At 39.9% G+C, this 23,018-nt stretch overlaps 1 protein-coding gene across 4 annotated transcripts in view; it reads left to right on the top strand.

Moving 5' to 3' along the window:
* lrrc4b (leucine rich repeat containing 4B) overlaps positions 1–15,005 on the top strand; it is a 46,330-nt gene extending 31,325 nt beyond the window's left edge. For all 4 annotated transcript variants that reach the window (XM_023348492.1, XM_005810124.2, XM_023348491.1 and 1 more), the window contains exons 2-3: positions 6,527–7,064; positions 11,504–15,005. In XM_023348492.1, the coding sequence (XP_023204260.1) occupies positions 6,813–7,064; positions 11,504–13,441 (2,190 nt within the window). In that variant the 5' untranslated portion in view covers positions 6,527–6,812 and the 3' untranslated portion in view covers positions 13,442–15,005. The remainder of the gene's footprint in view (positions 1–6,526; positions 7,065–11,503) is intronic.
* The last annotated feature ends 8,013 nt before the right edge of the window (positions 15,006–23,018 follow it).

Below are 23,018 nucleotides of genomic sequence, written 5' to 3'. Positions count from 1 at the left end.
TAAAAGAACTTGGTAAGATTTTATCTTTTTGCAGTGCCAGGAAGTCCTCCCATTGTTTTTTTTTATCAGTTTCAGTTTCTCTATTACTTATTTTACATTGGCTGTTCTCCTAATTGCATTGACTGAACAAGTTAAAGTTGTTTTTACCGGTTGGACCAAAGCTTGTGAAGCTGTTGGTGTATTTTAAGTCTGCTAATTAGTAATTTGACACATTTATACCCGCATAAAAAAAAAAGAAACGTTCAGTGCTATTATTAGCACTAAACTTCAGATATTGGTAACTGTATCAGAAGGTAAAAAAGTGGATCTGTATTTCAAACCATTTATTGTCACTAAATGTTACTAATTTTCATGTCACATCAAATGTTTTCCACTATGGTTGTCCTATCCATACAACTTTAGAGTAATGATGTGTAGTATAAGTATTTATGAAAACTTTAAAACGAGTTGCTAAATAGTAAAATTTGAAATGTAAAAATATTTACTTATCCAAGTTTTCAGCTCCAGTAACTTCAGCCTGTGAATATACACTAATTAGCTTTGACTGTTTGGATCAAAATATATTGAGAGAAGCCAAACCTGTTGGCTTACAGAGGAAAACGGATCCGGTGCCCGTGAGTAGGAAGCTGGTGGTGAAAACCTCAGACGTTCTGTAAGATGACACTTCCAGGTTGGATCTGTGGGAGGATGTTAGATGTTACATATATTAATGCAAAATACTTCTAATTAAAATGTCAATAACAGAGCTCAAATTATTTAGCTTTAATCAAGTTTGCCAAACCCAGAAAATACTGAAAATAATTTGTAATGAAGTTTTACTAATAATCTGTAATACAGCGGCTTCATCAGCAGCACACTAGTTGCACTTCACATCAAATCAGATTCTGTAGCATCTCAGGAAAATTTTAAACAGCTACTTTTCTAACGTCCTGTAACCACCAGCTGTGCTGCGGTGCTTAAATTTAGCTAGAAAGCTAATATTGCACATGATAGAGCGACTTTGCTGGCTCAAACCACAGTAACAAACATCAGTGCATTAACATTTACATTCATATTTGATAAATTAGAATATATTTTCAGACAAGGCTCGATTATTATGTTAAAATCACAAAAACTGTTGATGTGCAGAAAGTTTCATTCATGAACATAATAATTATAAGAAGGATTCTTATAGTTTAAGCAAGTTTAGTTTTCTTTGAGTTGAATACAACATGATGCATATTTTGAATTAAAGAGTTAATTTTCTAAATCAATGAGAATTGATTATGGAATCGGTATTGATAAATTCTTAGTGTCGCACCGATTGCAGTTTTTTTGGCCGATTACCGATCTTCAAAAAGCCTGACCTGCCGATTCTGATTTTGATACGTTTTTATTTTGTCTGTAATGTCGCTAAATATAACAAGAAAAATTGGTGAAAGTGGGGCAACTGTTGTTAGCGACAAACGTGCAGACGTGACCTGGTGGGCGGGGCTAATGGTGCGTTTACGCCAAACGCGCATCAAAAACACGTCCGACACTTCCAGCTCTAGGCGAGCGTTGAGAGGAGCCATTGTTTCCTGTTGTCGGTCTATTTGTACAATGAAACTGAGACAGTGACACCAAACTATGAAGCAGTGAAGCTCCTGCAGTCATAACGCAGAATCAGATGAACATTTTGTGTTCAGTTTCTATTGAACAAACAACGGTGGCAGCTGATAGCAGCACGATGCCTGTTGGAGCTTCTTTCCTTGTTTTCTCCTCCCAGTTACTGTGAACAAGGGCGGATTAAATATTGAGTGTTCTGGTTTTATTTACTGAATAATCTGGGGTTTAAATTCCGTCGGTGTCGGACATGTTGGACGCTCAAAACACTTAAATTGCGCAGCGCTTGGCGCACGAGATGCCCTCGACGCGCCTCCACATCGACTTTGGATGTAAACCAGATGCTCTTGATGCTCAAATTGTGTTTGGTGTGAACACATCTTAACAGTCAAACCTCTGACTGCAGGGCGGAAGAGAACAGCGGTCGATTTTTAGACATCTGAGGTAGAGAAGATCAGTGGATAAGATCGGCTTCCCATGTAAATATCGGCCGATCTCCCAAAATTAGATAAATCTGTGCACCTTATAGTTCTGATCAGTTCCCTAGCAGAGGGGCTGCAGGAAAAGGAGCAGCAGCGCATATTAGCAATCAACTTACTGACGTCGATCCTGGTAAAAATGAACCAAAACTTAAAAACAACCTTGACTTTTCGAGCGTGTGACTCTCTGCTGATTTTAGCTTCATCGCTGTAGCATCCCTGCCGCAGTCGCTGGCGCCGGCTGCTTGTGGCTCTTCTTCGTGGCTTTCATTTTTTTTATCTTTTTGTGGAGAGTTGATGTCATTCAGACTTTGGTTTAGGCCTCTTGTGTATGATTGTGTGTATAGAGTGCTAATGAGGGGGGAACGGGAGGAGGATGCGGAGTCGGTGGGATGCAGCTGGACGGAGCGGGAGACTGTGGTGAATAGGTAACCATGGCAACTCTGCTGGCTAAGATTTAAATGTGGAGAGAGGAACGAGAGAACGAAAACGGGGTGAGCGAAGATGGAAACTGCAGCGTGAATGTTTGTAAGAGAACGAGTCGGGGTGAGGGGTTAATGTGCATCATTGTTGCAGGTTAATTTTTCATCAAACTACAAGGTCAGTGCAGCATTTACCCCGCACAATGGACGCCACAGTGCTCCAAACAGGGCAGGGGTCAGAGGTCGGGAACGCTGGAAGGGGGAAAGGATTTGGATTCGAGCTGGAAAAGGAGGAGAGGATGAGTTAGCAAGAGTTTTCAGAGAAAAAGATTGTTTTCTGTCCTTTAAATACAATATGGCCACCAAAACAATTTAGAATAAAATAATAAAATATTTTATTTACACAAACAACAATATGTAAGAGTCAGAAATTTAATAATAAATCAGAATATAAAATGTCAAATTCAACAAAAAAAGTAGCAATAAAAACCATTTGAAATGAACATAACTTTAAAACATTTTACAGATTGTTTGTTGCAGTTTATTCTGTAAATGTTTAGCCAATGTTGATTTATTTCACTTTGACTCTTCTGCTCCTAATTGACTGAACAAATTAAAGTTGATTTCACATGTTTGACCACATTTGTGAAGCTATTGGTGATTTTAAGTGAACTGTACTGGTGCAGAGTTATGAAATACATTTAATTCACTATATTTACATATGTGTTTTTAAAAAAAGAAAGAAAAAAAAGAAACATTTAGAGTCAATTCAGCTGTTTTTCTGTATTGGCGTAAACTCAGATATCTGTATCTGAGTTTACGTAAAAACTCAGTAAAACTCAACAGTAAAACTGTGGAAGTAAAACAAATTGAATCGGTGCGTCCCTTGAGTTCACTCTGCTCATCTCTTACTGAGATTTAAATTAGTTTCATTTTAAGAAACATTTTGATTAGAAATCATAGTAAATAAGAGAGGGAACATTTTTCACAGCCCTGTGTGGAGAAAACTCAGTAAAAGCAGAGTTAAGAAATAAACTACTTACATTTACATCTACTTGAATAACTTCATTGAAGAAAAATTTACTTTTAGTAGTATTTTTACTATGCTGTACTTTTTACTTTTACTTGAATAATTTTATTGTGAAGTATTTCTACTTTTACTTCAGTAAAGTTTCTGGATTTTCTTCCCACTGATTGAAGATCAAACATGTTTACACACACCTGCAGTTTCTCTTTAAGTTTAATTAGTTTTATTGAAAGAAACTGATTTGGAAATTTTTTGTTTGATTTTCTTACTTTTATTACTCGTATGAATTATTGTCATTTTGTCCTTAAAATTGCAAAATTAACTTTATATTTTGGTCCGTCTGATGATGTAATCTTTAAATATTAAATGATTGATAATTCGAACAGTTAATCGGTACTTGAATAGACTTTTTACCAAATACTTTTTTACTCTTACTTAAGTAATCTTTTCTTTTTTGGGCGGTTACTTTTTCCTGTAACTTGAGTAAAACATGTTGAAGTTACTCTGGGTAATATTTTGGTCACTCTGCCCTCCGGAGTGAAAGTGTTTACTGTTTTAACGTGACGGCCTCTGGCCTGCTGTCAGCACCAACTAGTCTCACTCTCTGCGATGAACTCCCTCCTCCCAACATCAGAGCCACCATCTTAACCTCGGCTGTCTTTTTTTACACCTTTCCACTCAGATGATGTCTACCTGAAATAGCTCTGGCACTTAAACCTCGCTGCGCAGAGGGAGAGGAGGGTGCAGTGTGTGTGTGTGGAAATTAAAACATGTGAAAGAGGTGTTCCAAAAATAACACTCTTTCTCCATCAGTATCGGCGGCGGCGGTGGGGGATGCAGATGTTGCAGCAGTCGCCGTCTCCGTGCCGACTGCTGTGCTGCAGCTTGCGGTCCCACTGCTGCTGCTGCAGCTGCAGCTGCAGCTGAGATGCTGTCGCCTGTGTGATTTATCGCCGTGTCCTTGTGTGTGCGTTTTAATGTCATTGAACTTCGTGTTATTGATCAGTCGACCAATCGGAGCCCACCTCCCCGTCTTCTGGAGGAAAACTCCACCTGTTTCATATTCATCCCTGTGTGTTGTCTTTTAGCTCCATCTCTTCGTTTTATGTGTTGTCATCCTCCTCCCTCCATCTCTGTCTGCTTTATATTCATCTCTCTGTTGAGCCTTGCTCACTCTTCTGCTCTTTCTCTCCCAGATTATTAATATTAATATCTCTTATTTCCTCTTTTTTCCCCAACTACTGATCTCTTTTCTGCTCCTTCCGCTATTTATACCTCCATCCCTTTCACCCAGCCTTCCCTCCATCTGTCTCCATCTCCATTTCTTTCTTCTTGTGTCTCTCTCTCCGCAGCTGTTCAGTATTCATCTATTACTGTACTGTTGATAATTCCCTCCTCCGCCTGCAGCCATACAGTCATTTATCAGATTAATAATCCTTTTCTTCTTCACAATCTCTGCACCCCTTCCTCAGGATGCTCAGCGTGTCGGATGGGTTTGTCCCATCATTACAACCATCATCATTACTAACCGGATGCCCTTATGTGGGACTATTGGGGTCTAAATAACCTGCAGGGGGGGCATTCTTGACCGGTCATCTATTAGCGGTAATGTGCAGCGGGCTTTTTGGCTCCGTCCTGCGGAGCCTTTAACGCCGCGCTCGCACAGGAATGAGATTAGCATTTTGGTCTGCTGCGGGGAAAATGCCACGGGACTGGGCGGGCTTATTGTTTTCAGGGTTTGGACCTTTTAATAAGTCTGAGTTTAATTGCAGTTGATAAGTGTGGCATGTTCGCACATCAATCCATCGTTGTCGTATTAATTGTTATACCTTGGTATAATTAGTGTTAACAAATGAGAGCGGGGCAGAGATGGCTGGAAGCCGCTACCTCACCCTGGTGATGTTATTAATGGCTCTCAGAGTTGGGACCAAATGTCTCGTTGCACCCTGTCAGCACCGTTATGTTTGGCTTTTTAACTGATGGTTTGTTCACAGCGTCATATTTCATTATTTTTAGTAATTGAAAACAGCAGATTTTCTTTAAAGTCCTTCATTTTAAGCCAGTATCTCTGATTGATGCAGATGATCAACACTTGTGTTAGAGGTCATAAAACGGGACCTATTGTTCAAACGTTTTGCACATTTTTGTGCTTCAACTTGCGTCTCAACTGCTCCTAAAAACAATCCAACCGACAACCAACACCAGACGTTTTTTGGCAATAAGTTAAAGTTTTTTGGTTTCTGGAAAATGAGTTGTTTCAAAAACGGCAGTGAAGCCCACCCCGTTACCTAGCAACCCCAGCAGAGTTCCACCCATTACCTAGTAACCCAAACAGAATTCCGCCTGTTACCTAGCAACCCAAGCTGAGCTCCAGCTCATTTGGTCAGCTGGTTTTATCACTGTGTTCTCTGTACAATGGCTGCTGGAAAAGACAAGTGTTTTGTTGTTGACTTACCATCCAGAAACCTCTAGCTGTTATTTTTTAAAATCAGATCCATATAATCAGACTTAAATTTAGCCTGATGATTGTATTTTTTATATTTCTTTCTGGAAGAACCAGCCAGATAACCAATTTTCTGCAGAGACTCCATGAGTTATTTTTTTCTTCTACAATAGTTTTGGGTTGAATTAATGATGCACATCCATGTCAAAATGGATTCTCTTTAATGTTTACTTCAGTCGGAAAAACCACATGTTTCCTATTTACTCTGCATGTTTTGTTGTCTAGACCTTTTAACAATTAGATACACCAGAATCCTCTTGCTGTGCGATGGGATTTGATTACTGGCAGAATATCTGTTCAGGGATTATGTGGGATTTGATGTGAGCAGCGCCACAGAACTTCTAATACTTCTGACAGATTTTTTTTTGACAATCCCTCCCCTGATAAGCTCCACTGTCGATGTCTTGGTATTGTTTGTTTTGTTCGATGTGTGCTGGTGAAGACACAAAGTGCAGTTTGTCTCTAATATCTGCTTCTCTCTCTCTTTTTCTCTTTGTTTTGCTCATCGCAGTAACTCCTGGGCTCTTCTCACTTCACAAAACGCCTCACTCAAATCTCCTGACAGCCCAAGGAAAAAAAAAAAGAGTAGCATCTGTTTATCTGCATACTTCTATGTTCAAGAAACAGGAGGAGAAAACAGAGACTGACAGAGGACAAATGAGATCTCAGAGGATGTGGAATTAGAGGGAACAAATTGATACCGGAGGACCGAAGGGAAAGTGAACCACAAATCCACCGACGTGGAGCCACCTCACCTGTATCTCCGGATTAAAGAGCAGGGTCATGTCCCAGTTGCCATGCGCATTGCCACGCTGACCTGCCTTTCCGGCCCTTCCCCCTTCCTCTTTCTATTGGTCCATCTGCTCCTGCGGCTCCTTCTCATCCTCCACGGGCCGCAGTTAGCGGGAGCCGCCTCCACCTGCCCTTCCCTCTGCACGTGCTCCAACCAGGCCAGCCGGGTCATCTGCACCAGGCAGAACCTGGAGCAGGTGCCCGAAAGCATATCAGTCAACACGCGTTACCTCAACCTGCAGGAGAACTCGATACAGGTAAATACCGCCAAAACCAGGTCGCCTTTGAGCAAACACATGGAGACAATGAATGTTTCTGTCCTTTTAATATGACTTATGGTTTTCACACAGTGACCAAATATTTGACGTATTGAAGTTCATATTTGTCTCTCAGATTTAAATAAACAGTGGCAGCAGAGGCTCCTCCCCTTCCCTGAAAAAAGCGGGAATCACCATAGCAACTAAGTACATGTTTGTTTTTCCTTGGTTGTTGCAAATCTCAAAGCTAAGTTTGTTTCTTTTAAAAGGGACAATGCATTTTAGTGAATATATATATATACAGTATATATACTGTATATATAAACTGGGAATAAACGTTTTCAATATTTGCGATGTTTCACAAACAGCGCAGTTGTTTCTCGAAATAGTGGCAGCAGAGGCTCCTCCCCTTCCCTGAAAAAGGCGGGAATCACCATAGCAACCAACTACCCATTTGTTTTTTGTACAAGTTTTTACATAAAAAACTGCTTCAGTTGGGGACAAATATTGCAGCATTTGTTACATTTTCAGCTGCTGCCGTTCTCTTTCACACTGCTATGTGTCATCCTCACCTGTGGTGGTGCTAAAGAGCTACTAACCAAAACGACACAAAAACCTCTGAAGTTTACCAAATGTAAACAAAAATGGAGCAGTGTCAGATTTTAGCGGTTGTAGGATTTCTCTTTTATCTTTGGTAAAAGTCTTCAAGTCATTTCTCCTTCTAGCACTGAACTACCGTGTTTGTTTTGGTTGTATTTACCCAGAATGCCTTGCGGTATTGTTCTCTTCCTGCTTTTGGAGTGGTATCCGGTCCACTTGGCGTTCACATAAGCATTTGATTGACGCCAGAGTTCACTTCAAACAAACCAAGACTGGGGTTTACAGTTGGACCAGAGTTGCTGTTTTTGGATTTGATTATGCATTCACACATCCCCAAATAAAACTGGACCTTCAAAGCAAACAAACTAAGGTTTAATTATAGAGGACTAAACAAAGCTGGTGTGAACACAACCTAAATTTTCAACAAATACAGTAATGAGGAGTGCATCATTACCAGGCAAAGTCGATCTGCAGTTTGGAACAAGTTACTTCTATTTAACAAGAAACAACATAAATCTTTATGTCATCTTCCTGTTTAGATTACATCCTGACCTTAGTGTATATGTGCCTTGACTGGTTCTGTGAAAGGTTCTTGCTTTTAAAAAATGACATTGGCTTTGGTTTCATAAAACATTCCCTCAGTTCAGCAGACGCCTGTGTCCTTTTCTGTCATTTTAACCTCTTTCTCCAGACTCACTTCCACAACACGAAGCACCATTTTTGTATACATTACCAATTTATCTGGAGCGCCAAGATGGTGTGTGGCTGCAGGACAGCAAGGCCAGGTTGCTTAACCTCAGACCATTTATATGCATACATTCAGTTTCTTCATATATGAGGAAACTGAATTTGTGTTCAGTTGATTCCTCTGCAGTTTTGTTGTTGTTGTTGTAATTGGATTCATCCTCATGTTGCTGACAGTGTTTTGTTCTTTTGTGGTTTTTTAGATTAGTTTCCGTTACATTTTATCTCCTCTAATGAAAAGCCAAGAATATCCTGGAGATTGTTAAAATGTTCCACAGCATCACTTGTAACGTTGGAGAAAACGTCTTATTAAACATTATGTGATGTTAACGGAGCATAAATGGGACATTACGCCACTCGATTTAGACGCTGAGGTTTAAAGGGAAGCTGTTAACAAGCAGGCGAGAAATAAAGAAATAATAATAACTGTATTTATTGCATCTTGTTTTCAGCCCAGAAAATTTGATTCGGTTTGCTGTATCCTGCAGCTCCGCTTGAAATGATTAAAAATCTAAAAATGTTTTAACACCTGAAGGCATCCTAGATTCAGTGGCTTATTTTTTCCTCCACTGAGTACCCTGAGAGTAAAGCCTTGACAGCTTCCACCCCCTCTTAACATCCTCACCCTCCTTCCTCTCGCCTTCTCCCCTCGCTGCCTATCTCCCTCCCTTCTTCTGCTCCAAATACAGAAAACGCAGCGCTCCCACTCAGGACACACACATAATAAACCGGAGAAGATTTCAGGCTCTTTCTTTCACCTCCTCTAACTTACTCTGTGTCTGACTTCTCTCCAGCCGGAGCTCCACAAACGCTCGTATTGTGAAATGTTCTCCTGACTTAGAAGAGCGCAGTTTGGAGCTAAAGGCCTGATTCTGCCTCCTTTGTGGATGTAAATAGGTCTGGTAGTTTCTGACGTTGTCAGGCGTTCCTGGTCTTATGCTTTTTAGTGCGTTTGTTAACATTTACTGTAAAAAACACAAATTCTTTCCAAGTCATTTTGGTCTAGTTTCTACAGCAAATATCTTGAAATAATTATTTCACTAAAATCATGGGAAAAATGTCTTGTTATAAGTTAAATAATTTGCTAGTGGAACTAGAACTTTTTCATGAATATTACAGAATTATTAAAAGTTACTTGTATGTTATGTTTGTCTTATTTAAAGTGTGCTGAGATATTTGCACTACAAACTAGACCAAAAGTTTGTTTTTGCAGTGTGGCAATAATCAATTAATCATTTAATCATTCATGGTTTCAGTTTGTGGTGTTTCAATGCAAAAGCACAAAATCTTTCCAAGTATTTTTTACCAAGTGGACAATTTCTTAACGAAAAAGTACTAGTACTTCACTTATGGTGCTGCTACTGTAAGCGAAATAATCTGCCAATGAAACGTTTTCATCAATATTAAGGAATTATTTATTTTTTAAAAAGCTCCTAAATCTGAAAAGTTACTTGTAAGCTCATTTTGTCTTATTTCAAGTGTGTTAACTTATTTACTCTACAAACTAGAACAAAATTACTTGGCAAGATTTTGTGTTTTTGCAGCATTATTTCCTTTTTCATTTATCATTTTTGCTTGTTGCGTTTTATTTTGGATATCTAAAATGTCTTCCAGTTCCAGCTTTAACGTGTTTTGTGCAAAATTAAAGTAAAACTTTGTGTCTGTTGAGACCGCTGATTCCTTCTGGCCCTCAGTTTTCTGTTTGTACGGTAATAAGCAGCTCAAAGTTTGTTTTATTTTCTCTGCAGCCAGCAGAAGGTTGGACACACCTACTCAGTCTGAATTAATGGCCACAATTAGCCCGAGTGTGGGCGGAGGGGAGGAAGGCACGGTCACTGTCACTCCGCCTCAGCCGACATGCTAGGAGGCTGATTTGCTGCGTCAAAGTGCAGTTAAATGCAAACAATAAAACTTCATTTGTTTGCAATCTTTAAAACGACATGAAGGGCTCTTTTGTAATGGAAATGTATTGATTTGGATTTTATTTCCTCAGTATTTATCAGCATTAAGGAGGTTAATAAAAAAGCTCTCAAGTACAAGCAAGGTACTCCTAATTTGACTGAAACTAACTAAACATTGTTCAAGAAGTTTAAACTCCTTAGAAAAAACAAAGAAATATGGTGTTATTTATGTAAAAAAGTAGTGAGAATATTACCTTTAAATTCATGAGTCACAATCAAAACTTAAGGTTTCATCAGTGAAGCGATGCAGTTTTGCATATTCTGCTTAAGTGTGCTCATGTCGATTCCTCCTCGGGCGAGGGCTTGTGAAGTTCATCCGTGATGACGTTGTTGCTGTGCGAACACTGAGCAATGCCTGACCTTTTGCACATGCACTACACAAAGGTCAAGTTTGTGTGTGGTGGCGGCCGCCTGACGAATGCGTCGCCTGGCTGGGCACGGCTTCACAGCGCGAGTCACGGTGGAGCCGGTCAGCGGGGCTCCACTTACAGTCCACAGACACTCATGAAATTAAAGTAAAACCATAAAAAATTGTGCAAAAAAATTAAGCAGAAGTATAAATGTCTAAATGAGGTAAAAATGTCAAGAATTAAATTGTACTTCTGTCCCAAATAGTGAGATAAATTTCATATTTGTTAGCTAAAACTCGTTCTGCTAAGCTAGTTTACATACACGAAATAAAAACACGTTTTTCCTCATTGTTTGAAGTAAAATCAGACAAAATTTCTCTAGTTTTAGATCAGTTAGGATTACAAAAATTATTTTTCAGAATATGTCAGATATTTATTTATTTATTAATTAATTAATTAATTAATTAATTTATTTATTAAGTTTACATACATTTCCTCATATTTCCTCATTGTTTGCCTAGTTGTTTTTTGTGACCAGGCAAAAAATATTTAGCAAATCAAGCTAATGTGTTTTTTTTTTTGTCACCATGACCTTTTCTGTAAAACTGCTGTTCTATGCAAAACATTAACTTAAAATCATTCACTTGCATTTTGCTTCATGTAATAGTAAGAATTTACTATGTGATCTCGTTTGCTGATAAAAACTGACAAGTTTTATCTGTTTTAATTTTTGTAAATTACATACTCATATTTCCAGTAATTCTCATTTCTTCTCTCCCTCCAGGTCATCAAATCCGACACTTTCAAGCAGCTGAGGCACCTTGAAATCCTCCAGCTTTCCAAGAATCAGATACGCCAGATTGAAATCGGGGCATTCAATGGCCTCCCTAACCTCAACACGCTGGAGCTCTTTGACAACCGCCTCACGTTGGTGCCAACACAGGCCTTTGATTACCTCAGCAAGCTACGGGAGCTGTGGCTGCGCAACAACCCCATTGAGACCCTCCCGAGCTATGCCTTCAACCGCGTGCCCTCCCTGCGTCGCTTGGACCTGGGGGAGCTCAAAAAGTTGGAATACATCTCTGATGCGGCCTTCGTGGGCCTCGTCAATCTACGGTACCTGAATCTGGGCATGTGTGGGCTCAAAGACATTCCCAAGCTGACGCCTCTCGTGCGTTTGGAAGAGCTAGAGTTGTCGGGGAACCGTCTGGATATCATTCGTCCGGGATCCTTCCAGGGACTGGTGTCTCTTCGGAAGCTGTGGCTTATGCACTCGCAGGTTTCCGCCATTGAGCGCAATGCCTTTGACGACCTGAAAAACCTGGAAGAGCTTAATCTGTCCCATAACTCACTGCGCTCCCTGCCTCATGATCTTTTCACACCCCTTCACCAGCTGGAGAGGGTACATCTCAATCATAATCCCTGGGCCTGCAACTGTGATGTACTTTGGCTTAGTTGGTGGTTGAAGGAGACGGTGCCCAGCAACACCACCTGCTGTGCCCGATGCCATGCTCCGCCACTACTCAAGGGCAAGTACATTGGGGAACTTGACCAGAGCCACTTCACCTGCTTTGCTCCTGTCATTGTAGAGCCCCCTACCGACCTCAATGTCACCGAAGGGATGGCTGCTGAGCTGAAGTGTCGCACAAGTACCTCTACAACGTCAGTTAACTGGATTACGCCCAACGGCACGCTGATGACTCATGGGTCTTACCGGGTGAGGATATCCGTTCTTCACGATGGCACACTGAACTTCACAAACGTCACCCTGAGGGATACGGGCCAGTACACCTGCATGGTCACCAACGCTGCTGGAAACACCACAGCTACCGCTGTTCTTAACGTATCTGCTGCTGATGCCAGTGTCAACTACACCTATTTCACCACCGTTACTGTGGAAACGGATAACGGAGGAGCTCATGATTATGCACAGGTTGGCATTGAGGAGGCCAGCATTCCCATTCCTTCGGACCTGTTGCCAGAAGTGGTTCCTACCACCGCCTCCTCTCTGGCTGGCGGCTGGTCGGCCTCTTCTCCCCGGACAACTCAACCCACGTTCACTGTGCCGTTCACGGAGCCGGGATTCTCTGGCCTGGACGATGTGATGAAGACCACCAAGATTATCATTGGCTGCTTCGTAGCCATCACCTTCATGGCAGCAGTGATGCTGGTGGTGTTCTACAAGCTGAGGAAGCAGCATCAGCTGCACAAACACCACGGCCCCGCTCGCGCCATTGAGATCATCAACGTGGAGGACGAGCTGGGACCTGGGGCAAGTGGCCGGGGCAGCGGTATCTCCGGAGGATCCACTGTGACACAAAGCTCGGGCGGTGGAATAGGCGGGAGCCAGAGTCTTCGGTTGCACCACCCAGAGATTGTGAACCTACCCAACCTGGCACGATCGGATCACCTTAACCACTACTACAAAACACATCACTTCAACAGCAACATGATGGGCCTGGGAATGGGCACAGGGTCAGGAGTGGGCCTCAACAACAACAACAACCCTTCGCCGTGCTCTCAGTCGCAGAGCATATCCTGCTCCCAGGTCCCTTCCAGCACCGGTGGGGGGACGTCCACTGGTGGCACCCTGCCCTCCACCGTAGCCCTGCCTCAGCTGGGTCTACATAGCTCTCTGAAAGGCCTGATGGGAAAAGGTCAGAACGAGCCGCTGCTTTTTAAGAGTGGCTCAAAGGAAAATGTGCAAGAGACTCAAATCTAAACAGGTTTGAGGTAAGACAGAGTAGATGTTAAAGAGAGACCATTTGAGAGTGATTGTAGCCCAATGTCGTTATGGACAATCTTTAGACAGGCTCTACATAACCTTTATTTTGTGGTGGCCCTTTGTTAACAGATAGTAAGACAAAAGGAGACAGTAGACCAGTCCCACAAACAGCATTTGCACAGTCCCAAATGTCAGAATTACTCATTGTGTGCAGCGTGATACGGTCTTTGCCAAAGCTCGAGATCAAGCCTTTTCTCTCGGCGGACAGATGTGAACAATGCAGTGAGCCCTTCAAGGATGTATACAGATTGCTTTATACATTTCCAGATGCATTCAGTGTATATATTTGGAGGGAGACGTGATATTGGCCATTGAGCACGTTGTCAGATTAGTGTTTGACAAAGCCAGGGAATAACAAACAATGATTTGTGCGAGCGCGCGGTCCCAGGTTTTCAGAGGAAGCGAAATGAGAGCAGAGCAGCAAAGGCCGCTTGGAATATCGGAGGAACAAAAAGTGGTTTTGCTCTTTGCTTTATCACTTCTTTTCAATTTTACACCTTACTGGTTACTGTCTTCTTTGGGAGAGGGGGAATATCATGAAGGAATAAAGGACAAGATTAAGGAGATATGAAAAAAAACTGAAGTTACATATTATATATACCGTAAATATATTTTCATTCAAATAAATAAATTATGAAAAGTCTTTATCAAACAAATGAGTGACCACGACGACGACTGAAGAATATATATATTTAAAAAAATAAAATTTAAAAACATGCCCTGTCGTTTTAGTGGAACAACCTGGTTACTACTTTTCCGAACTGCTTTTCATCTGGATAAACATGAAACAGCGGCGTTACAACGCAAACCTGGCAAAAACAACAACAAAAAAACAGAAATTATTTTGGTGTCGACTCTTTTTTTGCAGCCGTTTTCCCTCCCGCCTACAGAAACAGGGTCTTTTGATAATGCAGATGTTCTGCTCTCTGCTGCAAAACCACAAACACATCAAACATGGTGGCACTAATAATAATTATGACGGTAATAATGATAACAAATGTAGCTTTATTTGTCATAAATGCATTTAAAATGGTGGAACAGTGAAATAATTGGACATGCTAATGACATTAACGTTACTGTGCTATCATTATTGCTCACCTGAGTATTATTGTTACTGCTGGAGCCCACAGGTGACGGAGAAGAGACATTTTTTTCATTTGTACATGACGCTGATCTCATTGGGCAGATTTAAGAGAACTAATCTGCAGGAATTGACCCGGCTCATAAAATGGCTTCCTCGACCCCGGTTGACCCCGTCCGATGGGACCCTCACGCTGTCTGACATTACGGACGAAGACTGCACCTTTTTGCAGAGTGGATTTGATGTCAGCAGGGGGTGAAAATGGATGGACATTTTTTTAAAAAGGTAAGAGACGCTGGTCTGCTGGAGGCTGAGTTGCATTTGGTGCAGAAGTCAATGGAGGGTGAATTTTTTTCTAAAGAAAAAGGACAACTAAATGACAAAAAAAATAGAATCTTATAGATCTCTTTAAAAAAAATGAAACAAAATTATTATAAGTGTTTTTCATTTTTGGTTTTTATCTAGTTTGATTTGATTTGATTTTTTAAATCACGTGTTATCTTTATTGTAATATTGTTATTATTATTAGCTGATTACGCTGAAAGATGTTCTGTTAGCAGAGGTCACTTTGAAAAATTAAAAAAACTTGGCACATTAAAAAAAAAGGCAGTTGAAGTTTGTGAAAATTCGGTGGCTGTTTCCTTTAATTATTTTTATTTTTTCGTCACCCTCTGATCAACTGTAGTCGTTGTATCACGGTTTGTATCTGTAGCGAATGTGATTATTTTTTATTTAGGTTTTTTTCCTGTTTACATTTTATTTCTGCACAGAGGGACAGGAAAAAAAAAAGGCTCGCCGTGTATCATCGCTGACTGTTGTGCTCAGAGTGTGATTCTGCTATGTCAACGCCTCGTTGCCGTGACAACGCACTAATGCGCCAACCGGCGTCTGCCCCCCTGTTCACCCACTTGTTTGTCGCGCTCCTCTGAAAGGCGCCGCGTCTCGGGGAGCCGGCCCGCGTTCCTTCAGTGGCAGCAAATCAACCTAAGCATTAGAGCCATGTCCTCATGCTAAACACCTTCCGCTCTTCCTCTTCCTCCCTCTCGTCCTCCTCATCCTCCGCCCCAACCCTCAGCATCCTGCCATCAGGTTTCCCTGGCAACTGTTGCTGCTGCGACAGCCCCTTATCACAGCGTCTTGATTTGGGTTTTGAATGCTAAGCAGACGAGAGCAGACAGTTTAGAACTTCATGTTTTGTAAGTACACAGTGATTACCATTTCACACCAATATATTTTAGCAAGCTGCTAACTCTCGTACATTTACTTGAAGATGTAGCTGCAATACTGCATTAGCTGCGTTAAAGTCACACCCAGGTGGAAAAACCGAATGGTATAAACTAAAATCTGCAGACAAGTTCAGTTTAGACAAAGAAATCTTGAAAATATCATCCGCTAAATCTTTACTTCTTGTCACTTGAGCATCACATTTATTTTCATAAAGGCTTAAGGCTCCAATGGCACAAAGCTAGCTGCGCTAACCCTAAAGCACAAGTCATAAATATTAGTTCTGCTAAAGAGCTGTACCAACATGGTATTTAGCAGAAGCTAATACTAAAGCACTAATCATAAATATTAGTTTAGCTAATGCTATAGCACAATACCAGTAGCAGTAGTAGGTAGCAGTAGCTAATGCTATGACATTAATCATAAGCATTGGTTTCACTAGCTTAAGCACTATACCATCTTAGTATTTAGAACAAGCTAATGCTAAAGCACTGCTAAACATTATTTCCACTAGCTTAAGTGCTTTATAAAACCATGGTTTTTAGCAGAAGCCAATGCTAAAATGCTAAATTCAGCTGTGGTGATACCCATCTTGTGTCAATGTCACGTTTTGAAATGCAGTTATGTCGCCCACAACAGGATCAAATTAGTTATTTCATACCGACCTGTGCGGTTGCACTTCAGGAAGTGATTCTTTGGAAGTCATGGTTTCAGTTTTATAGTTGTTGAAAGTTGCTAAATGTAGCAGTAGCAGAACATTAATAGATTTTTAAACCATTTACTGAAGAACTACAGCGATGCATTCTGGGTACAGAATAAATATCCAAGCTTCTTCATATGTTTAATAACCAGAGGTGGGAAGAGAAGCCAAAAATAGTACTCAAGAGGAGTAAACATATTTTTACTCAAGTAAAAGTAAAAAGTATTTGGTAAAACGTTTACTCATGTACTGAGTATCTGATCCAATTATCAATCAATTCAAATTTAAAAATCACATCCAAAATATAAAGTTATGTGGAAATTTTGGTATTTTAAGGACCAAAATGAAAATAAATAAATAAATAAATCATATAATTATGCAATTATAAAATAGCAAAATAAGGCAAAAGAAAAAAATCCAGATAAGTTTCTTTCAATAAGAAACTTGAACAAAAACTGCAGGTGGGTTTCTGTGTCTGGTGAATTTTTTAAAACATGTTTGTTTTTATTCAATGGGTAGAAAATCCAGAAATTTTACTCAAGTAAAAGTTGAAATACTTCACAATAAAACTATTCAAGTAAAAGTAAAAAAGTACAGCGTAGTTAAAATACTCCTACCCAACTCTACAACTCTGAGTGCAGGTGAGATGCTGTCTACCCCTAAACTCTCCGCAGAACCCCAGTTCAAAACATTTTAATTTGCATGTTCCCCGCTCCATTGCTAAACAAATTTATGGACCTTACACTTGTGATTAACACTCATTCTCTGCACAAGCTATTAGCATTTCCTTCTCCCAGCACAGGGGACACAAGCCCCCCCTTCAAGTTATTTCCATATTCATCTGCCTGTGTGTGCAAATAACAGAAATTATCACGCGAGCACGCTCCTGGGTAAGGATACGTGTGTAGCTTTCTGTCAGTATTTGTGCGCATCACAGGCCAAAAACGCGGTTTAGGCCGTGGATTCGTGCCCCGGCGGCTGCAGCAGCTGATGGCGTCTGTAAGCGGCGGGCAGCCCCCTCAGGCGCCTCTGAAGTGGCACAAACCAGAGGCTGTGTTATTGAGGCTGGAGACACGCAGTCACATTGCTGCAGTGTCTGAGTCACGGAGCAGCGAACATGATCCAAACAATCTAATGGACATGCTGTGCTTGCCGTGCAGGAAGGGCCCGCGCGTTCAGGGAAGAGGCGGAGAATCGGCAGAATTTAGGTGTTTGTTGCAGGTTGAAAACAAACCCGTTGGGCTTTTGTGTGAGGCGGAGGAATCTGAACGTTTAGAGGCGTAAAGATGCTGCGTTTGAGGCTTCAGGTGGCCTTCCGCTGTAAGGGAGGAGGGCGCTAAGACCTCCATTTTAGATCCCAGCTCTCACTCTCTGCTCCGGGCCAATTTTTATGATCCTCTCACTGACACTTTAAGTAAGGACAGGATATTTTTCACTGCTTGAGCTGCTCCTCCTGCTCTGCCTCTGCACAGAGTCGGATAATCACTAGTTACATTACTCAGTTACATTCAGCTGAGTAACTTCTGGGGAAAAAATTACTTTTTACTTTTACTTGAGTCATTTTATTATGAAGTATTTCTACTCTTACTTGAGTAAAATGTCTGGATTTTCTACCCACTGAGTGAAAAACAAACATGTTTTAATCAAAATTTCACCACAGATGCAGACACACACCTGCAGTTTTTGTTAAAGTTTCATAAGTTTTTATTGAAAGAAACTGATTTAGAAAAATATTCTTTTGCCCGATATTTTTTGGGTTTTTTTGCTACTTATATTAATTATTGGCATTTTGTTCCTTAAGATACCAAAATTTCTATTTAACTTTATATTTTGGTCTGTCTGTTGATGTAATTTTTAAACATTAAATGATTGATCATTTGATCAGTTACTCAGTACTTTTTATCAAATACTTTTTTACTCTTACTTGAGTAATTTCTTGGGCAGATACTTTTTAGTTTTACTTGAGTAAACATGCGTTGAAGTGGAGCTACTCTTATTTGAGGAATATTTATCGGGTTTCTGTGGAGCTCAAATGAGCAGTCAACGTCTTCCTAGCTAAGCCGTTGCCTTCAAATGCAATTGTCTTTGATTCTCATCTCCCTGCTGCACTGTCTGGGATTTCTCCCATTCAGCTTGATTTCTCTGGCAGAATTTCAACCGGTCAGCAAACACAAGACGTTTTGATGTCAGTTTTTTGCACTGTTTTAAAATTTTAGTCTGCCTGTAGTTTTAGCAATGGCAGCGGAGGAAGTGAAATTTGGAATAAACATTAGCTGTGTTTACACTGACCATAAAATTGTGCAAATTGGAATTATGAAAATAAATTTGCTTAATGAAAACAATTTGCTTTAGTCTTTCGAGGGCAGATAATAATTTGAATTGAAGTTAGCGCTTTAGCATTAGCTTCTGCTAAATATTGTGTTTAGTGTTTTCAGAGGTGTGTATGGTTAGCGGTGTAGCATTAGCAGAAGTGCATTTATAATTAGTGCTTTAGCAATATCAGAATGAATGTTAATTATTAATAATTTAATATTAGCAGAATTAATGTTCATAATTAGCGATTTAGTGTTAGCAGTGATAATTTTTATGAATAGCACTCTAGCATGAGCAGAATTAATGTTAATTATTATAGCCTTAGCATTAGTGGAACTAACGTTTACCGTTAGCAGCTTAGTGTTAGCAGAACACGTGGTTATGGTTATTGCTTTAGCATTAGCTGAATTAATGTTAATGATTAGCTTTTTAGTGTTAGCAGAACTAATGTTTATGGTTTTGCTTGGGTGTTAGCAGCTAACCTTTTAGCTAGCAGTGCTCACCACTGGTGTTGACCCTGTTGTTAGTCATAACTTTGTGTTTGAAAATGTTCTGAAGCTGCTCCCTTACAGTCGGTGAGGTAATCTGAGATGTGGTCGCGTTCCAGGCTCGTTCTGGCCAGCAGCGCCACAAACCCAGCGCCGTGTTTGGGTCGGTCCCTGAGGGCCGCTCTGCACACATGTTAACCTCGGCTCTACTAGCCCTCTGTAAGCCCTGCACAACTTAATTTCTTTTTCGACACCCCCCGCCCCCTTCCTCTTTAAAAATAGCAGTGAAGCGATAGCAGAGCTTAATGCATAATTGATACATATGGTGTCAATGATGCATGTGCTGAGGCACCGGTGCTAATTTTCTCCCCATTGCTGGAGCCAAGAGCATCAAACCGTCTGTAATTTATATGCATCGTTATTGTGATTATTTTTCACAGCCCCATCAGGAAGCGCGTTGGAAGCCAAATGTTGCAGCTTCTCTTCTCACATGACGGCTGCTGTGACTCTGAGACGTGCAGGAGCGTTTTCTGTGCCACTGTGTCACCTAGCAGTCGCCACCTTCACTACGGCAAGCCGTTTTATCATAAAATCCGCTTCCACACACTTCCAGTCCAGATATCTGAAATTGGTTTATGAAATTAAAATAACTCTTAATTATATTTAGACTAGAAAAATAACCTATTAAAGATGTCTCTAATTAATTACATTCTGACTAGTATAAATGACAACATTAAGTTTAATGGAAGATTTAATTCAAGATATCTGCAATTAAATCATGTTTAGTTATAAGATAAATGTAAGATATCGCTTTTCATTCTGACTAATCATAATTCCAATTAAAGGTCCTACATGTATTTTAGATACATAAATAGATTAGACTGGTGCAAGTTAAATTGCAGATGTCTTGAAAGCAAATAATCAGGCAAAACTTAATTAGAGATACAAGGAATTGTAATTTTGATTACTCAAATTTCCTCTAAAAATGTATTTAGATATTTTTAATGGGAGCTTTTCTATTTCAAATTTATTCAAATAACGTTCTGGGGAGTCAAAACGACATTTTTGATAATTAAATGATTATTTTTGATTTATTTAGTCAAAACATCACAGATTTATGTAGAACCTTTTATATTTCAATAAGACAACAAATAGAAAAAAGATTTTTGTAAATAATCCAAAGTGCATTGTGTTTGTCAGAAGTGAACAAATGTAAAATTATTTGCCAGATTTCTTTATCAGTCTCCAGGTTTACGAAGTTTTGCATTGTCTTTATCTTCCATATATCTTTTTCTACATTGTAGTATTTTCTGACAATTTTGGGCAAGAAAACCAAAATTCTGCAGGCAATTGTTTGGACAGCTCCGTGGCAGCAGAAGGGGCTTACACGCATCTTACTTCAGATATATAACAATTTTATTTTGACCAGTCATAATTAGACAACAATTAGAGACATACAGAGAAAAAAATAAGAAATACCATTATGAGAATAAAGTTGTAATACAAGAATAAAGTCGATAAAATGAGAATAAAGTTTGTATATTGTGACTTTATTCTCATTATACTATGACTTCTTGTAACTACATATTTTATTTTCTTAGAGTGGCCCTAATACACGTCGTATAATAACGCTCCACTTAACTTGAATGGTAATAATTATGAATCCGTTGACGTCATGTACAACTTCTTGAAAGGAATTTTGATTTATTAAAATGTAATTAAAGATATTTTGAATTATTATTCTTACCAGTCAGAATGTGAATGCAGAAATCTTAAATTACCATTCGCGATAGTCAAAATGCACTTTTGTATTTTATGACAGAACGGCTTGCCATACTACTGCGGTTTTATCACCGTCATGCCGCCTTGATGCTGATTTGATGACTCCAGTTTCTGTTTCGTGCCCCCGGTCATTCTGCTCGGTCGCATCATGTAAAATAAAGTTGTCAGACGTGAAAGTTTTTTGGGGGTTTTTTCCCCGTGAGAGTGAGAACCGCTGCTGACGGGGAATCAGAGATTTATCGACCCGGCGTCCTCCTGCAGCTTCCTGCTGAGGTTAATGCAATCTTCTGCTACCTTCCTGTGCTTTACGCCCTGTGAAGGTGTCCTTAATTTGAAAATGGCCGACACTTTAGCGCCTGGCTTAGTTCCTGGTTGCCATGGAAACCGCGCCTCCGGTCACAAGGCGGCCATGTTGGGAGCAGAGACGTCTGCGTTTTTTCCCCCCTCCGGGCCTGGGGCACAAACTGCAAGAGTGCCGCACTAAAATTAAAATTTTATCTAAATGCAATGCAGACAGAGGGATTTACTAGAAATAATAATACAAGAATAAAGTCATAAAATTACAAAAATACCATCGAAATAATAAAGTGGTAAGAGAATAAAGTCATAATATGACAGTACAATATAATTAGTTTTGTTAAATACAATACGTTTTATTAGGACGCTCAAAGATGCTCTACAATGTAAGTTCATAATATAACTCAAAATAATAAGAATTCGAGATTAATCTCAAAATTTCAGAGTATTTTTCAAGCAATTTCTTCAACTTTAAAAAAAAAAAAATTCTGGAAAATTTCTCCAATCAAGCTAAAAATTCCTGATTTTTTTCCTTATTTTGAATTTTCAAACTGAGAAATTTCCTCTTTTTTTCTAAGAAATCTTTTAGATTAAGTTGAGTTTTTTTTTTTTTTCAAGCTAATTTTCGACTTTTCCAGCTCAGAAATTTCCAATTTTATTCTGGAAATTCTCTGAGATTAATCTAAAAATTCTGAGATGTTCAAGTTAATTTTCAACTTTCCAAACTTAGAGATTTTTAAGGTTTTCTATCATTTTTTTTTAGATTAACCTAAACATTTCTTAGTTTTACTCCTTTTTTCTTCGATTGCCCAAACATGTCGTAACATTAGCTAGCCTCTGTTGCATCTCCTTGTAATTATTTGCATTAGAGGAACATATATCCTGCAGAACGCTGAGTGATGTCAGACCGCTGTTATCTTGAACGCCTCTGTTTCGCAGAAACCCTGCAGCCTTTGTGTTGCTGAAACTTCTTTGTGATTCCACTGGGGAAGAAAAAACACCAGATCTTGACATGTTCAAACGACGCCTGTCGTTCTTGGATCCTGGAACATTTGGAGCTTGGCTTTCACCCAGCATGCTCCGCACCACTGATTTTCTTTCGCCTTTGCGTTTGGAAAACAATCGTTGCTGTTGTTGGGATGTGGAAAACACTCCTTGGGATTTTTACTGGAAGGTTTTTGAAGCAGCCTGAACTATTAGCGATGTGCTGATCCAGCAGCTGCGCTCCTCTCAGAGGACAAACTCACTTCCTCATCCATCCTCGCTGTGCCTGGGTGTTTTCTTCACTCGCTGTCATAATTGCACTGCGCTGTGTTTGATGCTCGTTTGGTGGATTCAGATCAACACTTTCAAATGGAGAAACCTGGAGCAGGCTGAAGTTTTACAATGTCCAAAGCTTTAAAAATCCCACAGATATCTAATCAATCCATCAGCTGATTACGGAGGGAATATTGACTAACTGCAGACCTAAGTTTTAAAGAAAATAATCAAATATTTCAGCCACATATGACACAAGAACGCAACTTGGCACAGATGTTTCCAGAACGCTGCATTTGTAAAGAAAAAATACAATTAGCAGATAAAAAAAATCAAGATGGCCTCCGAGGAAAACATATTTGTCAAGTTTGT

The sequence above is a fragment of the Xiphophorus maculatus genome, chromosome 16 (genome assembly GCF_002775205.1).
Source record: "Xiphophorus maculatus strain JP 163 A chromosome 16, X_maculatus-5.0-male, whole genome shotgun sequence".
In the NCBI taxonomy this organism is placed as follows: Eukaryota; Metazoa; Chordata; class Actinopteri; order Cyprinodontiformes; family Poeciliidae; genus Xiphophorus; species Xiphophorus maculatus.
This window is presented reverse-complemented; position numbering and strand designations above follow the sequence as displayed.